Here is a 16,985-nt window from a genome sequence, read left to right on the forward strand (position 1 = left end):
GGCAGGTCAGCAAGACGGCACTGAGCAAGACGGCCTGCTGGCTTTGCTCGCAGTCTGTCTGCTCCAGGATACCAATGGGGGAGGCAAGCACAGGGTGCACAATTGACAGTGCTTGCCTCCCGCTGTAGACTTCTCATCTCAGTAGTCATTTCCAAATACTGTGGGTGAAAACAGCTGTAGCCTACTTGAATCTTCAGGTCCTGCATATCCTGGAGGCTGAATGTGATGGTTGGTTGGTTTGGGTTTTTTTTTTAACAATCCTTGGGTGAAAAAAAAAAAAAAAAAGGCATTTTCTTTACAACTAAATTCCCTTTAAGAAAAATATGTGAATCCTACAGCAGGGTATTTTTATCGAAATTTATTTAATATTTTAAATTACTGATTATGACTGCCTTTTAACAATTTCACTCAAACACTGGGTGAAAGACACTGAGAAAAACATCAAATTATATGAATGGATAAACAATTTCTGGAGCACAAGTCTTATGAAGAGCGGCTGAGGGAACTGGGGTTGTTTAGTCTGGAGAAGAGGAGGCTGAGAGGAGACCTTATCACTCTCTACAACTACCTGAAAGGGGGTTGTGGCGACGAAGGTGTTGGTCTCTTCTCCCAAGTAACCAGCAACAGGACGAGAGGAAACGGCCTCAAGTTGCGCCAGGGGAGGTTTAGATTGGAAAAATTTCTTCACTGAGAGAGTGGTCAAGCATTGGAACAGGCTGCCCAGGGAGGTGGTGGAGTCGCCATCTCTGGAAGTGTTCAAAAAATGTGTGGATGTGGCACTTCAGGACATGGTTTAGGGGACATGGTGGCGCTGGATTAATGGTTGGACTTGATGATCTTGAAGGTCCTTTCCAACCTAGTGATTCTGCGATTCTGTAATTTCCCAGTAAACGTTTTGTTCTAGATAACTAAATCCTGGCACGAGTATTGTTGCCATTTTGGGGTAGTGATGTGATAAACAGAACCACAAAATACAAGAGCTTCCATATTTTAGTGCCAGTTGTAAATAAAAACAGGTACTGCATTAGAGAAAACCCTGAATTTCTTAGGTCTATTGAATATCCTAGCAAGGTAGAGTTCACATGCTCATACTGTAGTGGTATAGGGCATATGGATATCCATACCATGTACTTCATTTGCACTAGCGATACCCAGAGGATGCTGCATAGCCTGCTGTTCCAGCAGTCCCACAGCACTGTATGACAACATATTCAGAATGTTCTCATGAAGAGTATCTCCGTGCTTTCTTTAGAGGAAAAAAGAAGAAACTGCAATAATCATAAAGAGACTGCTGTCGTGCTTCCACGGATCACTACAGAGCACAACAGACCCAACTTAAAAGCCACGGAAGTTCAGTAACAGAATGAGCCCAACAGAGGTAATATACTGGCATATTAGGAATCCAGGAGAGCACATAACACAAAATATCTTATGACATCAAAATTCTGTGGTACATCTGTATTTTGAATATTGCATTAACTTTTGGTACTCTTTTCTCTAGAATACATTGGAGGTGGAAGAGATACAGAAGACAGCAAGAATGAATAATTATGCAGCAAATTCCATTCAGATAACAAAGTAGACCACGAATCTTCAGCCTGGAAAAGATGTGACTGAGAAGGATAAAACACAGAAATCTGTAAAAACAGAGAGAGACTATATGTAGGTAGGGGTTGGAGCTAGTAGAGGCTGAAAGCCATAACCAGATAAAATGGTCAGCAATCCAAAACAAAAATTTTAAATGACTTTCAGCACAAATCTAGACAGAATACTGCCAACTCCATCAGTGGTCAATAATGATCAAGAAAGAAAAAAAGACACAAGCATCTTTTAAAATGGAGTGATTTTTTGAAAGTCTTCTCTGAAGAAAAACAAATTCCCTTAATGGTAGGCAGTGCCTGGCTGAGTTCATGTGTTTGTGCTGCAACATGACATGTTTCTAGGCTGTAAGTTTTTTTTGAAACTGATCACTAGAAGGACAGATAAGCTGCAGTACTGACTCCTTACGAAAGCTACAGTAGTGCATCCTCCTGAAGAGCACGATGTAATTTGGACTGTTCCTTTACGACGGCACACTCTGCAGAGATTTCTCTACATAACTGTCAAAGGGAAAGACTAAACCAGAGAGCACAGCTCATCAGCACTGGACGACCCATGAAACACTCTGGGCTGCAATACCATGTGGAGGAACCAAAAGGCATAAAAAGATAGGGAAGAGATGTTTTGTTTTCTAAGTGGAAAGGTAATAATAATGCTACAGTATTACAGAGATGGTGAATTTGTTTGTAATATTATTTATACTTATATTACTTATACTTTATTATAATGTACTTACTATTTCACATGAAACAATATAAATAGATTTATTATTTATATATTGTAATTGTTACATTTATATTATTTGTCATGCCTTCTGGTTTCAATTAGACAAGACTGAATGTAATTGCTGCCTAACTAGCCCTTCCTACACCTGTTCCACTTGGGAAGCATGGGGAGTAAGCAGCAGAGTGGGTTCTCACCTTCCTTAACATCCAACATTGATCACTACTGGAAAAAATACACTGTTCTGGTCCGATCTGAAAATGTCAATGCCAGTAAAAAAAAAAAACCTCCACAGGAGACTGGATGAATCACTCTGCATAAGATTATAAAGTGCACATATTTTGACTAGTCAATGTGACTTCTAACTAGACTGTACCTTTGTACTAGCTTATAAGACCCAGGACAAAATCCATTCCAAAGATCAAAAACCCTTCACTCTAAACTTGTCGTCAAAGTACTTGCCATCACTCTTTACAGTCCTGTAGTATCCAGTAACTGGAACAGAGAAAGAATCAACATACTCTGAGAAGCTTTAACGGGACTAATACATGCCTCACAGTACCAGCAAGATAGCCAGGGCTAAATGCATACCAAAGATGAAACACCTCCACTCACTACAAGCTGCCATAAGGCACTATCAAAAATCTGCAATAAAACGGTTCCAAACATGCTTATAAATATAGCAATTTAACTGATCTACTTTCCTTTGTAAGCACTACAATGTGAAATCTACATAAAATATTAACCAAAAAATCCAAAACTTAAGAAGTTGGCATCCTTGCTTGAAAAAAAACTAAACAAACTTTAGAAAGCAAGGCTTTTCTCCACCAGAAAGAGAGCTTCCACATTCTATATAATGCAGAAGTATAAATGGTCTTGCCATATGATTAGAGTGAAATATACTTGGTGATTTCTACATTTGCATTGCATCCTCCTTTCTGAAAAAATAACAAAAAAATTTAAAAAAAGAAAGTAAAGAATACCAGCAAACATCACTATTCCTAAGTAACAGACTGTTCATCCAAAATCCTCTAGAACTTTAATATTAAAAGTTGCATTCACTAACAAAACCCGTGGTATCTCCTATCTCACCAGCTCTGGAGCCCTCGGCACAGGAGAGACACGGACCTGCTGGAACGGGGCCAGAGGAGGCCCCAGCGATGCTCCGAGGGCTGGAACAGCTCTGCTGGGAGGACAGGCTGGGAGAGCTGGGGGGGCTCAGCCTGGAGCAGAGAAGGCTCCGGGGAGACCTTCCTGCAGCTGCCGGGGCTGAGAGGGGCTGATAAGGAAGATGGGGACAGACTTTTTAGCAGGGCCTGATGTGATAGGACAAGGAGTAAGGGTTTTAAATTAAAAGCGGGGAGTTTAGACTAGATATAAAGAAGAACTTTTTCACCATGAGGGTGGTGAACCCCTGGCCCAGGTTGCCCAGAGAGGTGGTGGATGCCCCATCCCTGGGAAGATCCCAGGCCAGGCTGGACGGGGCTCTAAGCAACCTGCTCGAGTTGAAGATGTCCCTGCTCATTTGTAGGAGGGTTGGACTAGATGGCCTTGACAGGTCCCTTGCAACCCAAACTATTCTATGATTCTGTAAGTACTTCATACCTGTATGCCATGGTATGTACCACACAAGAAATGCACTGTAGGATGCAAATTTTCAAATACCTTAGCAAGTTTTCTGGTAATTGTGTAAAAACTTTGCTTACATCTGCAATCTCTGTTTCGGCATTTTGGCATTTAAACTCACCTACATATACAACTTTGATCTGCCTGTTTTATCTTGTGGAATTATTTGAGTGGGTACCACAGGGACACCCAAGTCCACACAATACAACATTATCTGCCGTCCTACTGCCATCTCACTGCACAGGGCTATAGGTAAAAAGCAACCGTGCTCTTGCATTTAGGACCCACAGCTGGAAACACGGCGTGGCGGGGTGGGGGTGGGGGGGCGTGAAGGAGTTATCTACCAGTAAAATGTAGAAATGAAAACAAAAAATTCAAAGAAAATAGATGAGTCATGGTAAAGTCTTCTATGCTAGAGACCACATACAGAAGCTTTGAACCAAGACCTTTCAGGATTCAGTTAACCTAAATCCCGTTAAAGACGGACAGACACCCCCCCGCCTAGATTAAAGTCTAGATGGACAAGAGAGCATTGTAGGAACCCTTCTCAATACACAAACCCTACCAGCATGCAAGGAAAAAGACTGGACTAGAGCCAACATACAAATAAACAACAGTTCTTTTCAGAGTTTAAGGAAAATATCTGTGCAGCAAGAGCTTAACTCCTGACAGCAACAAGTCCTTCTTAGGAAGAAAAACAGGCAGCTGTTGGAACAAATATTACAGCTAAAAAACCATGAAGCCCTCTTGAAAGCTAGACAGGCAAAACATCATTATGCAGCAGCATAACAATGTAGAGGAGCTAAAAACCATTTCAAATAAATACACAAATATTGTTTCATAGGCGGTTTCTGCTCAAAATCTCAATATAATATGCATGCATGCAACAAACTATTATAAAGAATTATTTAGAGAGACTGTAAACCACATACAATAGAGTAATAAGCCCAGAATCCGTGTGCTTCTTTACAATTCTTATCCTCATTTTTAAGATCTGCTAAAAGTAATAACGATATTGCTGGTAGCTCATAGTTCACTCTATCAAGTAGTATAAAATCTGAAAGCATATATACAGAACAGAATGATTTCAAGAAAACTTTCAGAACCCAACATAAAAATGATACAAGTCTGATGTCTTACCTACAAATTAATGAAAAAAGCTTCCTGAACACAGATTGGCGTAAGACTAGGCAGGTGAACACAATTTCTGGCTTTTCAACTCAATATTGCGTTAGTTTAAACAGGAGAATATACATACTATCAGTGTTATTGAGCAGAAAACACACATAAAGTTGACTGCAGAAGGAAACGCATACTAGCACTTTTCTCCAATATGATCCATAGCTCTGTGAATACTCGTTCACAGCACAACAGAAGATCAAAAACAGGTTGATCAAAGTATGTCATATTCCCAACTCAGTGTATGATTCCCAAGTCTCATAACTGATACAATCTCCAGTGTACTACTGTATACTTAACTAATACGCAAGAAAAGCATTCACGTATTTTGGTAGGTTTAGCTAAATGGCTTTTAATAACAAATGTCTTACAGTCATTCCTATCTCCTTAGAGAGTCCTGTAGCTCCAGGACAGATATCAGTTATCCCCTGAAATCACCTTTGAAAGAGTGCCAAGGTTCACATGAAAAATAAAAACAGCCTTGTTAAATTAGCACAGATGTATACTGTGGTGGTGTGCTGTGCACTAGAAGTTAAAGGTCTCCATGAAAGAGACTGTTTTATGAGACAGTCTGAAAGATATAAAGATTTATAATCACTCAGGACAGTATGAAAAAAGCCTTAGTTAGGGGATAGGAAACACAAAGAGGTGAGGAAAACATTAGTAAGCTAGAAATAAGTCCTATTTATACATACATAGGTTGATCCATGGGATGTGCGGTTTAAGATGCATACTTGAAACAGCAAACCACTGGCACTACTGAAGGAATTAAGCAAAATTCAAAGCATGTACAAGTTACTCTATTTTCCAAACCAGTAAGTAACATCCCAATACGAAGAAAGGCTGTTTCTGTAGGCAGGTTGAAGATTGGGAAAAAGTAATGGGGCCATCTAACAATCACCTGGGCAAACACTTAATCCTTTGCATCTTTATTCTAAAGAAGTACTGATGGAGGTTGAACAGTTCATCTATTCAAACTCAGTAATTCAGACAAGCCTTTTTCGATAATACAAAAGTCCAAGGCAAAGCAGAAAACACACTTTGGGGTGAAAAGTCAGGTCTGTAGCAGTCAGTCTGTTTTCCTGCATATCTCTGGATACTGTCACCTCAAAGAGCCCTGGTGACCAGGGACACAGCCATAGGTCACTTGCAGGAGGTGCTCTGAGCACCAGACACTGTCATTTTTGATGACTGAACTCTGATCACTAACAATTTCTAAACAAGTCAAGGACATTAAAGGATCCACAATCCCCTGGATCTCTCAAGTACTGCGCCTCAGCAGCAGCGAAATAAAAAGACTAACCACTCCATACCTGTTGTAGCATTATTCGACACACAGCAATTTTGCAGGCTAGACTGTAAACACCTACGGCAGTTTGACAGTGGAGCTTCACAAGACTTGAGAAACAACTACTGAATAAAGATATGACCACATGATCCAAAGCTGTCTAGTTATCATTCACCAGCTGAGCACCAGCAGCGGTCCATACATCCACACACCTGCCTCACCTGGACACTAAAATGAAACAGACCCACAGAACTGAAATCCAACAAAAACCTGGTTTAAGTCAATAGGGTTTTCTCATGCTTCTTCAAAAAGAAATGTTCTTGATTTTTTAAAAAGAAATTAAGACGTATATTCTGATCCTTTTGCTAATACACAGAGTCAACTTCGTGATCTAGATAAGATGTTCTGAGACTGTTACCGATAAAACACACGATGATACTAAGCTTCTGGACTAATAATATGGACTTTTTAGATCCCTATCAGATGATAAATTAAGCCCGAAATGGAGGACATCTACCTATCAGAAAAAGAGCTCCTTTCGCTCACAAGAATATTTAACGCACTTTTACAGACTACAAAAGAAGAGCATTTCCTATATTCCATTATATTTCTTCAAACTGTAGAACAAAGGATAGTACTTACTGCACAGCACATAGAAATCCTGTATCTCTAGTACTTAATGCATGCATTAAGTAATTTGACTGATGAGTATAAAACTGTATTTTTAGAGCTTTGTTTCAAGTAATACAATTAAGACCCACTACGACCTAGAACAAGACATTTAATTTCTTCATTGTACAAAAATAGCTATAAACCTGATTTCAATTTCTTTGTTTGCACTACATTCTACTTTCTTAGAAATTGTTTACAAAAATGTAGCATTTTCTGATGTTAATTGAGTGTTCTCTTCTGCTTAGACTTTAAAAAGTTTTACTCTCCTGGGAAGTGATGTTTATATACAAATCATATAAAGCTACATAGACTGTATGCTGGAGATGATTAAGAGAGGGCAGGGTTAAATTTGTATCTAAAGAAAGCCACAGATGTCAGCCAAATTATTTATATACATACTTAAATGAGCATAAGGTAGCATATGCATGCCATTAGTATCTTAAAGAAATTTACTATTTTTATATTTACTCTGATTGTAGTTCTGAAACTAAAGTAACTGCCACGCTACAATGGCTTGGACAAGGTTCATTCACTGAACACAAGGATAAATCCGAATATATGAAAAAATTTTTATCAAAATTGCTGGATCTTATAAATGTAGTTCCAGTCTTTCAGTCACACTGTTATCCAAGACAGTACATTTGGTTTGCTTTTCCAGGCAAACCTATGACTGAGAAAATAAATGTACAAACAAAACCTTCCTTCAGCAACACTGACTATTCCTTTTCCCATATGTTGTTATATGGGAAAAGGAATTATTTCCCATATAAAAAGCCATGTAACAACATGATTTCAGAAACTACCCGACAGAGTAAACTAGTGACTGCTCTAGTATCACTGAACAAAAGATGACAAAACTGTCAGAACAGAACCTCTGGACAAATAGAAAACATGGAAAACAGCTAATGCTTTCATAGGAGACATATACTTTCCAAAACCAGCAACCTTCTCTGAAGGCATAAAGTAAGCATGCAGGTCAGGACAATTTTGTTACTGTGATGTAGCTGAACTTCCCCCAAAAATTCCTCAAAGGTATACTACTGTTTATAAACGTAGTATATTACCTAAAAGTATAAACAGGTTCAAAAATGCTCATGGGCATCTACGTGGCTAATAAACTCAATAGGCCAGATACAAGCACTAGCTCTGGAAGTCCTTTAAATACAGCTTGATTTTTCAGAGATATGCATCTCCCAGCTTCCAGTATTCTATACTTACCGCAGTTTCTTATCCTTCCACAAGTATCTGCTACTGGCCACTAACAGGATTCTAGGTTAGATGGATCTTTGTCCTGAGCCGAAAGCATAACTTCTTTTGGCATACCACTACCTGTCCGTCTTCAGTACAACGGAAACGGGCAGTATCAAGGCAGGCCATGTAATCTGGTAGTGCAAGAGGGCATACAGCATAAGCAGTGCTGTTCAATAAGAGGACTTCAAACAGAATAAATACTTAAGTTCAACACACAGTAATAAGCACAACCTTTTGTTTACACATACTGTGATCAAGCAAGCACTCTGACAGATGATAGCGCTGTAGTTTTCTGCCACAATTCCAGGCACGGAATAGGGAATGTAGAACATACATTTACCTGCCAGTTCAGCTCTAAGGTCATATGGAATGTCTGAAAGAACAAGGGGCAGCAAAACGATTCCTCGCTGCATTAAAATAGGCAAGACACATTTAATTTGGTTTACAGGGAGGGTCTCCAAGCAATGTATTTTCACACATGTAAATCCACAGGTCATCTGTTAAACATCAGTTAAGCAACAGTGCAGGTTATAAACCTATGTTGGTAATGCAAATGGAAATTTTTGAAGGAGAAACCTTCCCCCTCCTTTCCTCTACTTTCCTTCTCCACATAATGCAGGATATCCAAGTACTTATTTTCAGAAAATAACAATTAAATAGTATAAAGAGTGTCTCCTTGCACAAAACTGAGACAACCAAATTTACTGTATAAACACAAATTGGTAAGTGTCGATATCAGTACATACCATTTTCCTACTATCCAAAAATAAATGACTATACATGGAATAGTCCAGCTGTTACAATTAAACAAACCAGACAACAAGCCCAGTAGATAAAGATGTGTAGAAAGCAAAAGCAGTAATAACGAGGAAGAAAGACAGGCACACGAGTAAGTACGGTGAAGCTGCCCTCTGAAGTTGCATAAACCAGCATCTAAAATCAACATAATCTACCTTCTTACTCAGATCAATCATATACACGATGAAAAATTGGACATGAGCCGGCAATGTGCACTCACAGCCCACAAGGCCAACCATATCCTGGGCTGCATCAAAAGAAGTGTGGCCAGCAGGTCAAGGGAGCTGATGATGCCCCTGAGCTCTGCTCTTTTGAGACCCCATGTGGAACACCGTGTCCAGCTCTGGGGTCCCCAGCACAAGACAAACATCGACCTGTTAGAGAGGGTCCAGAGGAGGGCCATGAAAATGCTCTGAGGGCTGGGACACCTCTGCTGTGAAGAAAGGCTGAGAGAGTTGGGGTTGTTCAGCCTGGAGACATGAAGGTTCTGGATAGACCTTACTGCAGCCTTTCAATACAGAAAGGGGGCTTATAAGAAAGATGGAGAAAGACTTTTTACCAAGGCCTGTAGTGACGGGACAAGAGGCAACATTTTTTAAACTGAGAGAGGGTAGATTTAGACAGGATATAAAGAAGAAATTTTTTACAATGAGGGTGGCAAGACACTGGAACAGGTTGCTCAAAGAAGGTGTGGATGCCCCCTCTCCGGCAGGCTTTGAGCAACCCGATCTAGTGAAGGATGTCCCTGTCCATGGCAGGGGGGTTGGACTAGACAGTCTTTGAAAGTCCCTTCCAAAACAACTAACTATGAGCTGGTTAACAAAAAATTGACAATAGAGAGGAAAAGAATGGGAACTATTACAAATATTAAGTGTCCTGCTGCAGCAGATAAAGCTTAACTAGAAATCTCTTCATGTACTTATCTCAGTAGAATTTGATATGATCAGATTCAGGGTACCACTATCTTTTCTGTGCAAAGCGCTATTGGAAAGGCAAGTTGAAAGCGTGCATGCCCAGCACTAAACTTTGCCATACTCACTTCATCTAGCTGCTTACTTTTCCAACACATATGTAAGCAAGCTAGCACAGATTCCACACAATCGTGGTAAAGATACTCCTTCCAAATCTATAGCTATGCTCTGTGTACAAATTCACTGAGTAACCATGTGCTCTTACTAACAAAATCCGTCCTTCTAAATATTTGCTTCTTATACCAAGATATTAAGCTTCAAGTTCTCAGGCAAAAGACCACAGACTCCTATGGATAGACTTCTGGGTGTATCAAGGACACTTATGTTTGCACAAGCAATCACTAAAGATGAAACTGAAAAAGTGATCGCACAGCTTTCAGAAGAGATGAGCAGTTCATGTCTTGAGAACTATTCTGACAAACAAAGTTAAAAATAAAAACCCCACAGATTTAAATGGCAAAACCTGACCAATCCTCTTGAGACTGCCATAAGCCCAGAGCAAAGGATGTGTGGAGGGACAGAATTTAATTTAAAGAATTTGTAACCAAGAAGTAGCAGCAGAAGCACAGGAGTAGCTTGGTGAAGACACTGTGCTGTCATGCAGGACAGCTGGGATAGATTCTTGCGCTTGGTCTCACACACCGAGATGAGCACATAAAATGCTTGCTTGACCAAATTAATTACTTTATCTACAATTAAAAGTAAAAACTACCTTGTGCTAAAACTGTTGCCCTTCATGTCTTAGTTGTGCAACTAGAAGTCAAATTCAGTAGACTGAAGTTGTAAATGCATTTAGTAAGTGTGGGATTTTGGAATGAACGATTCTATTCAAGACAATTTTAATTTATCTGTTGGGTAAAATGCATACCATTTTAGTTTATTCACGATCAACACAAAGCATCAATAAGATTAGCTGCATGCTACATCCATATCACAATAGCAGAGCATTTACTTACTCCTGGTTCTACTTGAGTTCTATCTGCAATGTCAATATGGACAACTTCAACACTTTTCCATGTGTTTGGATCTAAATTGTGCACCTGCAAAAAGAGAAGAAGGAACGTTTTCCATGCTTATACAGTGGTGCACCTTATGCAGTACGTATGTGCGCCATGGATTTTTTCTGGACTTCATAAAGACACTGTTCTCAAAACCTATCCTTCCTTCCTCTGCCTTTCTAAAAGGGAATAATCTCCACAGTTACAGTTTAATTCACTCACTAACCAATTTTAAACCACCACAAAGCCTTCAGTTATTGCGCATTCAGGAAACCTGGATTTAAGATTAAGTTGTATTCTTCTGTCACATTTGTCAGAGCTAATAAAATCAAGTTCTAATTAGAAACAAACCCATTCAGTACTCTGCGTGAGTGTTTTGATCTTGAAAGAAGCCGCACAAATTCCAAAGTGCAAATATGGCAGGTTTCAATAACCTGACTAAATTTAGTAGGTTCCCAAAATCACAGGGCTGCCTTTAATATGAACCAGATGAAATGTGTGTGGTATGAAGATGTAATCAGCTTCACGTCTATCAGGGATACCTAAACTTACAATTAGAGCAAGCAGAGCTGTCCAAGAAATACTCTCCTCCTCCTCTGCAGCACATCCAGTGCTACAAAACAGTGACTCAGTAGTACATCCAGTGCTACAGTTCACCCAAGCACTGAAAATATACTGACAGCTATTCCTTTGTGGATTTTGTCACTATTTTGTGAAAAAACTATCAATAGTTTGCCACTATTGATTAAAAAAATGTCCTGAAGAGACCTGTGAACTGAGTCAACTGTCTAGGGAGGAAAACAAGAGTATCACCAGCCTGGAAAATTTACAGAAGCAGCTTCAATACATAACTCCATAGAAGTGTACACAGATAAAATCCAATAGCCTTGCAAAACCTGTTTTCAAACAAACTTGTCAGCCTAAGCAGCACTAGCATGTCTAAAGTAAAAGAACATCAAATTAACAAGAACTTACTGAAAACCTATTTAAATATTTGGGTAAGAATCAAGCATCTGCATTGACCTCAAAATAAAAAATAAAAACCTTTTCTTGTTCTTGCATTTTGTTATGCGAGTCAGCTTGACCACCTTAGAAGGATTTGAATAATACTTTTCTTGTTTTACATTAATCACCAGTAGGGCTTTGATTTTATGCAGTAATTATCCACCATTATGAGGTACAGAATACTTTATCTGGATGACTATGTGTTAAAAATATTGCTAATGCTTGGTATCCAAATTGCAACTCACGTTGTCTGATGTCCCCAAATCTGGTTTATGCCAGGTTTCAATTTTTATGAAGAAGTCATCTTTCATGTATTCATTCTGTAAGAATTAAAATCCAAAAGCGTGAGTCTGATTACAGCGCCCTGCCTGAAGTTTAGGTAAATGGTATTTACATATGAGTCACTACTAAGCCTTGACTAGCAACACATTCTATTGAAATGAAAAAAGAAACAGCCCCCTTACCTACACACAGAAACAGGTACAATGAGATAACTAGTATCTAAATCTTAAGTATCAGCTACAGCAGTAAGTACTAAATTAAAACCAGTCATGTTTGAGAAATCCAACTCTAACTTTGTGCATACAAATAGAAATAACACTGTCATTTACCACCCTTCTTCCTCAACCCTGAAATTCTTTACCTCTATGTTGAAGTAATTTTCAAATTATTAATACTGCCATTAAAACAAAACAACTAAAATACATTTACATGAAATTTTTAATAAATGAGACTATCCTGAGATGCAGGGGTAATAGCCAATTAACATTAGATGTTCCTGTATCGCACAATTATGATCATAAAGGTCCAGCTACCACTAAATTGTATGTCTAAAGGTGAGCACAGAACACTTGTAATTGCAGAAGTAAGAAAGCACACACTAGTGTGCACACCAGTGTGCACATGTATCGTGATGAGTCAAGCTAAACAGTTCACAAACTCATTAGTTACTCCTTATGCTGCATCCACTTAGTGACAATCTAAATAAAGGTTGGAAGTGAGCAGATAAAGCAAATGAACATTAAACTTAGAAGCTGCCTTAAACAGGTCACCAAAAAATATACATGGGGAAATAAAATCTTAATGATCTCTTTCCCATGCATCTCAAGTAAAACCCAAAAAACTCCAAGCCCCCAGCTATGATGACCCATTTAGATTCTCAGTTAACCCATTTTAACGGGGGCAGGATTTCACTTTACAGAAATGGGATTTCAGACAGTTAGGGACTGATTTTATTTCATTGCCCTTCCTGCATTCAAGAGTGTAGAAACCTCTGATTTGGCTTTTTTTTTTATTTTTTCTTTTTTTAAACATTAGGTCTTACCAGGACAGACATTATGCACCTGTAATAGTAAGTAAAGGCATAAAGAGATGTAAAAAATGAAAGCATTTCTCTGACAAATTACAGTTCTTTCTAATTATAGCCATGTGCAGATAAATAAAGTAACAAGGAGCTTCATACCAGGAACCATGGCAAGGCTTATATAAAAGGTTGGAGCTAGCTTGCTGGAGTCAGAGTCAATTGTAGCAGTAATAACAGATAAAATATATTTAAAAAAACCCAACATAGGACTGATAGTAATTCAAATACTCACTGTGACAACTGGTCATTGGAAACACATGCAATGAAAATGAAAAGGAAACACAAAGTGTTATTAGATACAATCATTTCTGAAAAGTCTCACATATAATGATTGCTTCACAGTACAAGAAACATTCAAGATTAGTCTAACAGCATTTGTGTGATGAAGTCAGCAGAGTTCAGCAGACATTGACTTGCTAGCCTTAACCTTAGAAGTTTGTTATAAGATACTTCAAATTCTTAGACAGAAACACAAAAGAAATAGAGCCTACTCTTGAAACTTACAGAATTATAAGTATTACAATAAAGCAGTCACCTTATTCTAACAGACTATGAAGAGTTAAATTCTTTTCAAACAGGATCTGTTCTAGACCTTAAGAGAATCACCTCTTCAGTCTTACCCTAGGGACACTGGATACCAAGACTCTGTAGGAACCAGTAAATTGGTCCATTGAAGCTGCTCTTCAGAAGCAGCTCTCCTTTTCAGAAGAGATCTCACAAATGCAACATCAAAATTTGAAATGCATTTTCCACTTGATGGCACCCTCTTTTCCCCTAAACCACTTAAGGCCATCCCTCGATTGAACACTGACAGCAAAACAGACAACAGGAGACCTACTTGTTCTACAGTATGGATATGCGTTCCAAGCCTTCTCATGGAACACCAGGGAGCCCTCTGGAGCAATCATCCTTACAAAACCAGGAACTTTACTGTGAAAAACAAGTGTTGACAACATTTTTAAAATTTTTGCCAGCTGAAATTCCTCATCGATCTCTTCCACTCCAGTAAGAAAGGCACATTCTACTTAAGCACTTTAAAGGTTATAACGTACAAGTTATCCACAATTAAATATGCAGGAACTCCAATGATGTTACTGATCACAAAATAATTAAGAAAAAAATGAGGGAGGTAATAATAAGATAATTGAGAGTGAGCTGGAAATAATTTTGGAAGCACGATGATCACAATGAAAGCTATGCTTTCTTTTCTCTTCAAGAACAGCAAGGACAACTGTTGAGGGAGAGCGCTGCCCGAGAGATCTCGCCTTCAAACTCTCTAGCAGAACTGCAGGTTCATCAGTAAGCAAGCCTGTAACTTGGCTGGCCTGCAGCCTGGATGGAAGGCCATTCAACTATTTCAACCATGCCTGAAATGGAAAACTGCAGCTCACCATAAGCAGTAGAATTACCATCTCTGATAACAATTGCCCTCTCTATTCCAATGGACAGTTGCCAAAAATTGGATGCTTGGGAAAAAAGTAACAAAATCTGATATAAGAGAAATTTGGTATTACCTAGGAGAATACCTGAGGCTAGTACCCTTCAGTAGGTGAGTTTAAACAAACTACATGTACACACACGTGTAAAGGACAGACAGAGTTCAATCTATGTAAGCGTTCCATACTCAATTTTTCTGCAAGGATGGTGCATAAGTTCCTGTCCTTTTTTCTTTTAGATTCAAGGAAAAAACCCAACTTTTTCATATTGCAGAAGCCTTACGTCCCACTGATCTGTGACTTCTCTTTTTCCAGAATAAGCAAATACAATTCTTTCAGTGCTTCCACACGAGTCATGCTGCCCACACTACTTTCTGCCCTCTGGTTTCTCTCTAGTTTGTGCACATCTGGAAGCCCAATGTCCAAAGCCAAACAAAAGGAGTTATGATCCATACCTTGCATGCAACAATCCTACATAACACAGCCCTGAAGAAAGTTTGTCTTCATGTTTACTTTCACATTGCCAAGACACTAAACATTCAGATGCTTTTGAACAGTACTACTGTACAGCATTTATTCCCACCTCATCTTTGTGCCTCCCCCATGGGTAGCCAACTACAAACATATTCAGTTCTTCAACTTTTTAGATCTCTCCAATTATAAACATCTGGAATACTAAACCTGTTCATATTGAAAATTCTAGCACTATGGCTACCTTTATGGTACTGTAAGATTGACTATTAATCCCTAGAGGTTCAGACCCCATTTGTGTCAGTTATAAGGAAAACTCAGGTTTTACCCACTCCACAATGCATGTAACTTCTGAAAATATTCTTTACCTTACTCATTCTCTCTCAGAAAAACACTACCATACCACACCACAAGAACTTGTGTAATGCCTTATAGAGTGTTTTTAAAGAGCATTCAGGTAATAAGAACTCCTTCTTAAATACCAGATCAAATAACAACATTCTTCCTTTATAATGCAATAATCATTCTCCTTTCTCTATACTTCTCTATCTTTGGGCTATCCTACAAAGCATCTGTGATACCAACCCATCATTTCAGTCATATACTAAGAATTCAAATTATTCCTACTTAGAGATGCATTTGCCTATTCACAGATTGGACATTTTGCATGGTTCTCCATTACTCTATCCCACATACTTAAAATCCACTGTATTTCACATGTTTTCCCACTCACCAGAGCATTCATGCACAATTCAGCAAATTAAAGAGTGGCAGAAAAACACAAGTACCCCAGAATAGTAAACAATGGAAGGCTGCCCTCACTTCTAAACACTTCTTGCTCAAAACCAAGTGACCATAATATGCATCAATGTTTTTCTCACCTCTTTAAATGATAGATTTTGTGAGTATATTGTCCCTTCTCGCCATCCTTTTCATAAGGCTCATTTTTTAAGACTTGAATTCCTTCACCACCTCCTGTTTCATTTTTGCTAGCTTCTGCCACAGAATAAAGTTGCCCAACTTGATACTGAAAAGTTAAGAGAAGTAAAATTTCAGTATTAAAGGTGGCCAAAACTTTTAATGCATAAAATAAATTAGCTGTTTTCAGTGAAAATTTGGCAATACAAGCAAAACTATCAGGAAAGTAAAATACACCATATAAAAAAATTAGTAAACTATGACAATCTGCTGGCAAAATTTATCTGTAGTTCACAAGTACCAGGTCTATACTCAGCTTGTTTCACATAATGCAACACTTTGGTATAGCATACAAAATATGTTATTCTTCATTTTTCTCATCCTAAAAGCAAGGCAAGAAACATAATTTTTAGTTTACAAGATTTTCAAATTACTAATTTCCAGCCCTGAGCCTCTCAAATTCATACTTCTAACCAACTAGATACTGCCCTCACAGGACCCATAAAATGTAAACTGTAGAAGAAAGGAAGCATTTTCCCTCACAGGTATGTTTAGACATCCTATTGTGACTTTCATTTAAATGCATCTCAGTGCCATTTAAATTGCTGGCTTCAAATCTTGGAAGGTGATACCTACTTTTGCCTTTAGGAAAAGGCCTGGAGTCACTCAATGCCTCCATCAGCAGGA

General features: G+C 38.6%; 1 protein-coding gene across 1 annotated transcript in view; it reads right to left on the reverse strand.

Moving 5' to 3' along the window:
- Positions 1–16,985, reverse strand: part of PITPNB (phosphatidylinositol transfer protein, beta) — a gene marked incomplete at its 5' end in the record, with an annotated part of 33,262 nt that overhangs the window by 15,936 nt on the left and 341 nt on the right. Inside the window, 5 exons of the mRNA XM_010293924.1 lie at positions 11,064–11,147; positions 12,356–12,430; positions 13,706–13,713; positions 14,312–14,403; positions 16,262–16,407. Of these exons, the coding sequence (XP_010292226.1) occupies positions 11,064–11,147; positions 12,356–12,430; positions 13,706–13,713; positions 14,312–14,403; positions 16,262–16,407 (405 nt within the window). The remainder of the gene's footprint in view (positions 1–11,063; positions 11,148–12,355; positions 12,431–13,705; positions 13,714–14,311; positions 14,404–16,261; positions 16,408–16,985) is intronic.

The sequence above is a fragment of the Phaethon lepturus genome, unplaced genomic scaffold (assembly GCF_000687285.1).
Source record: "Phaethon lepturus isolate BGI_N335 unplaced genomic scaffold, ASM68728v1 scaffold8189, whole genome shotgun sequence".
NCBI lineage: Eukaryota > Metazoa > Chordata > Aves > Phaethontiformes > Phaethontidae > Phaethon > Phaethon lepturus.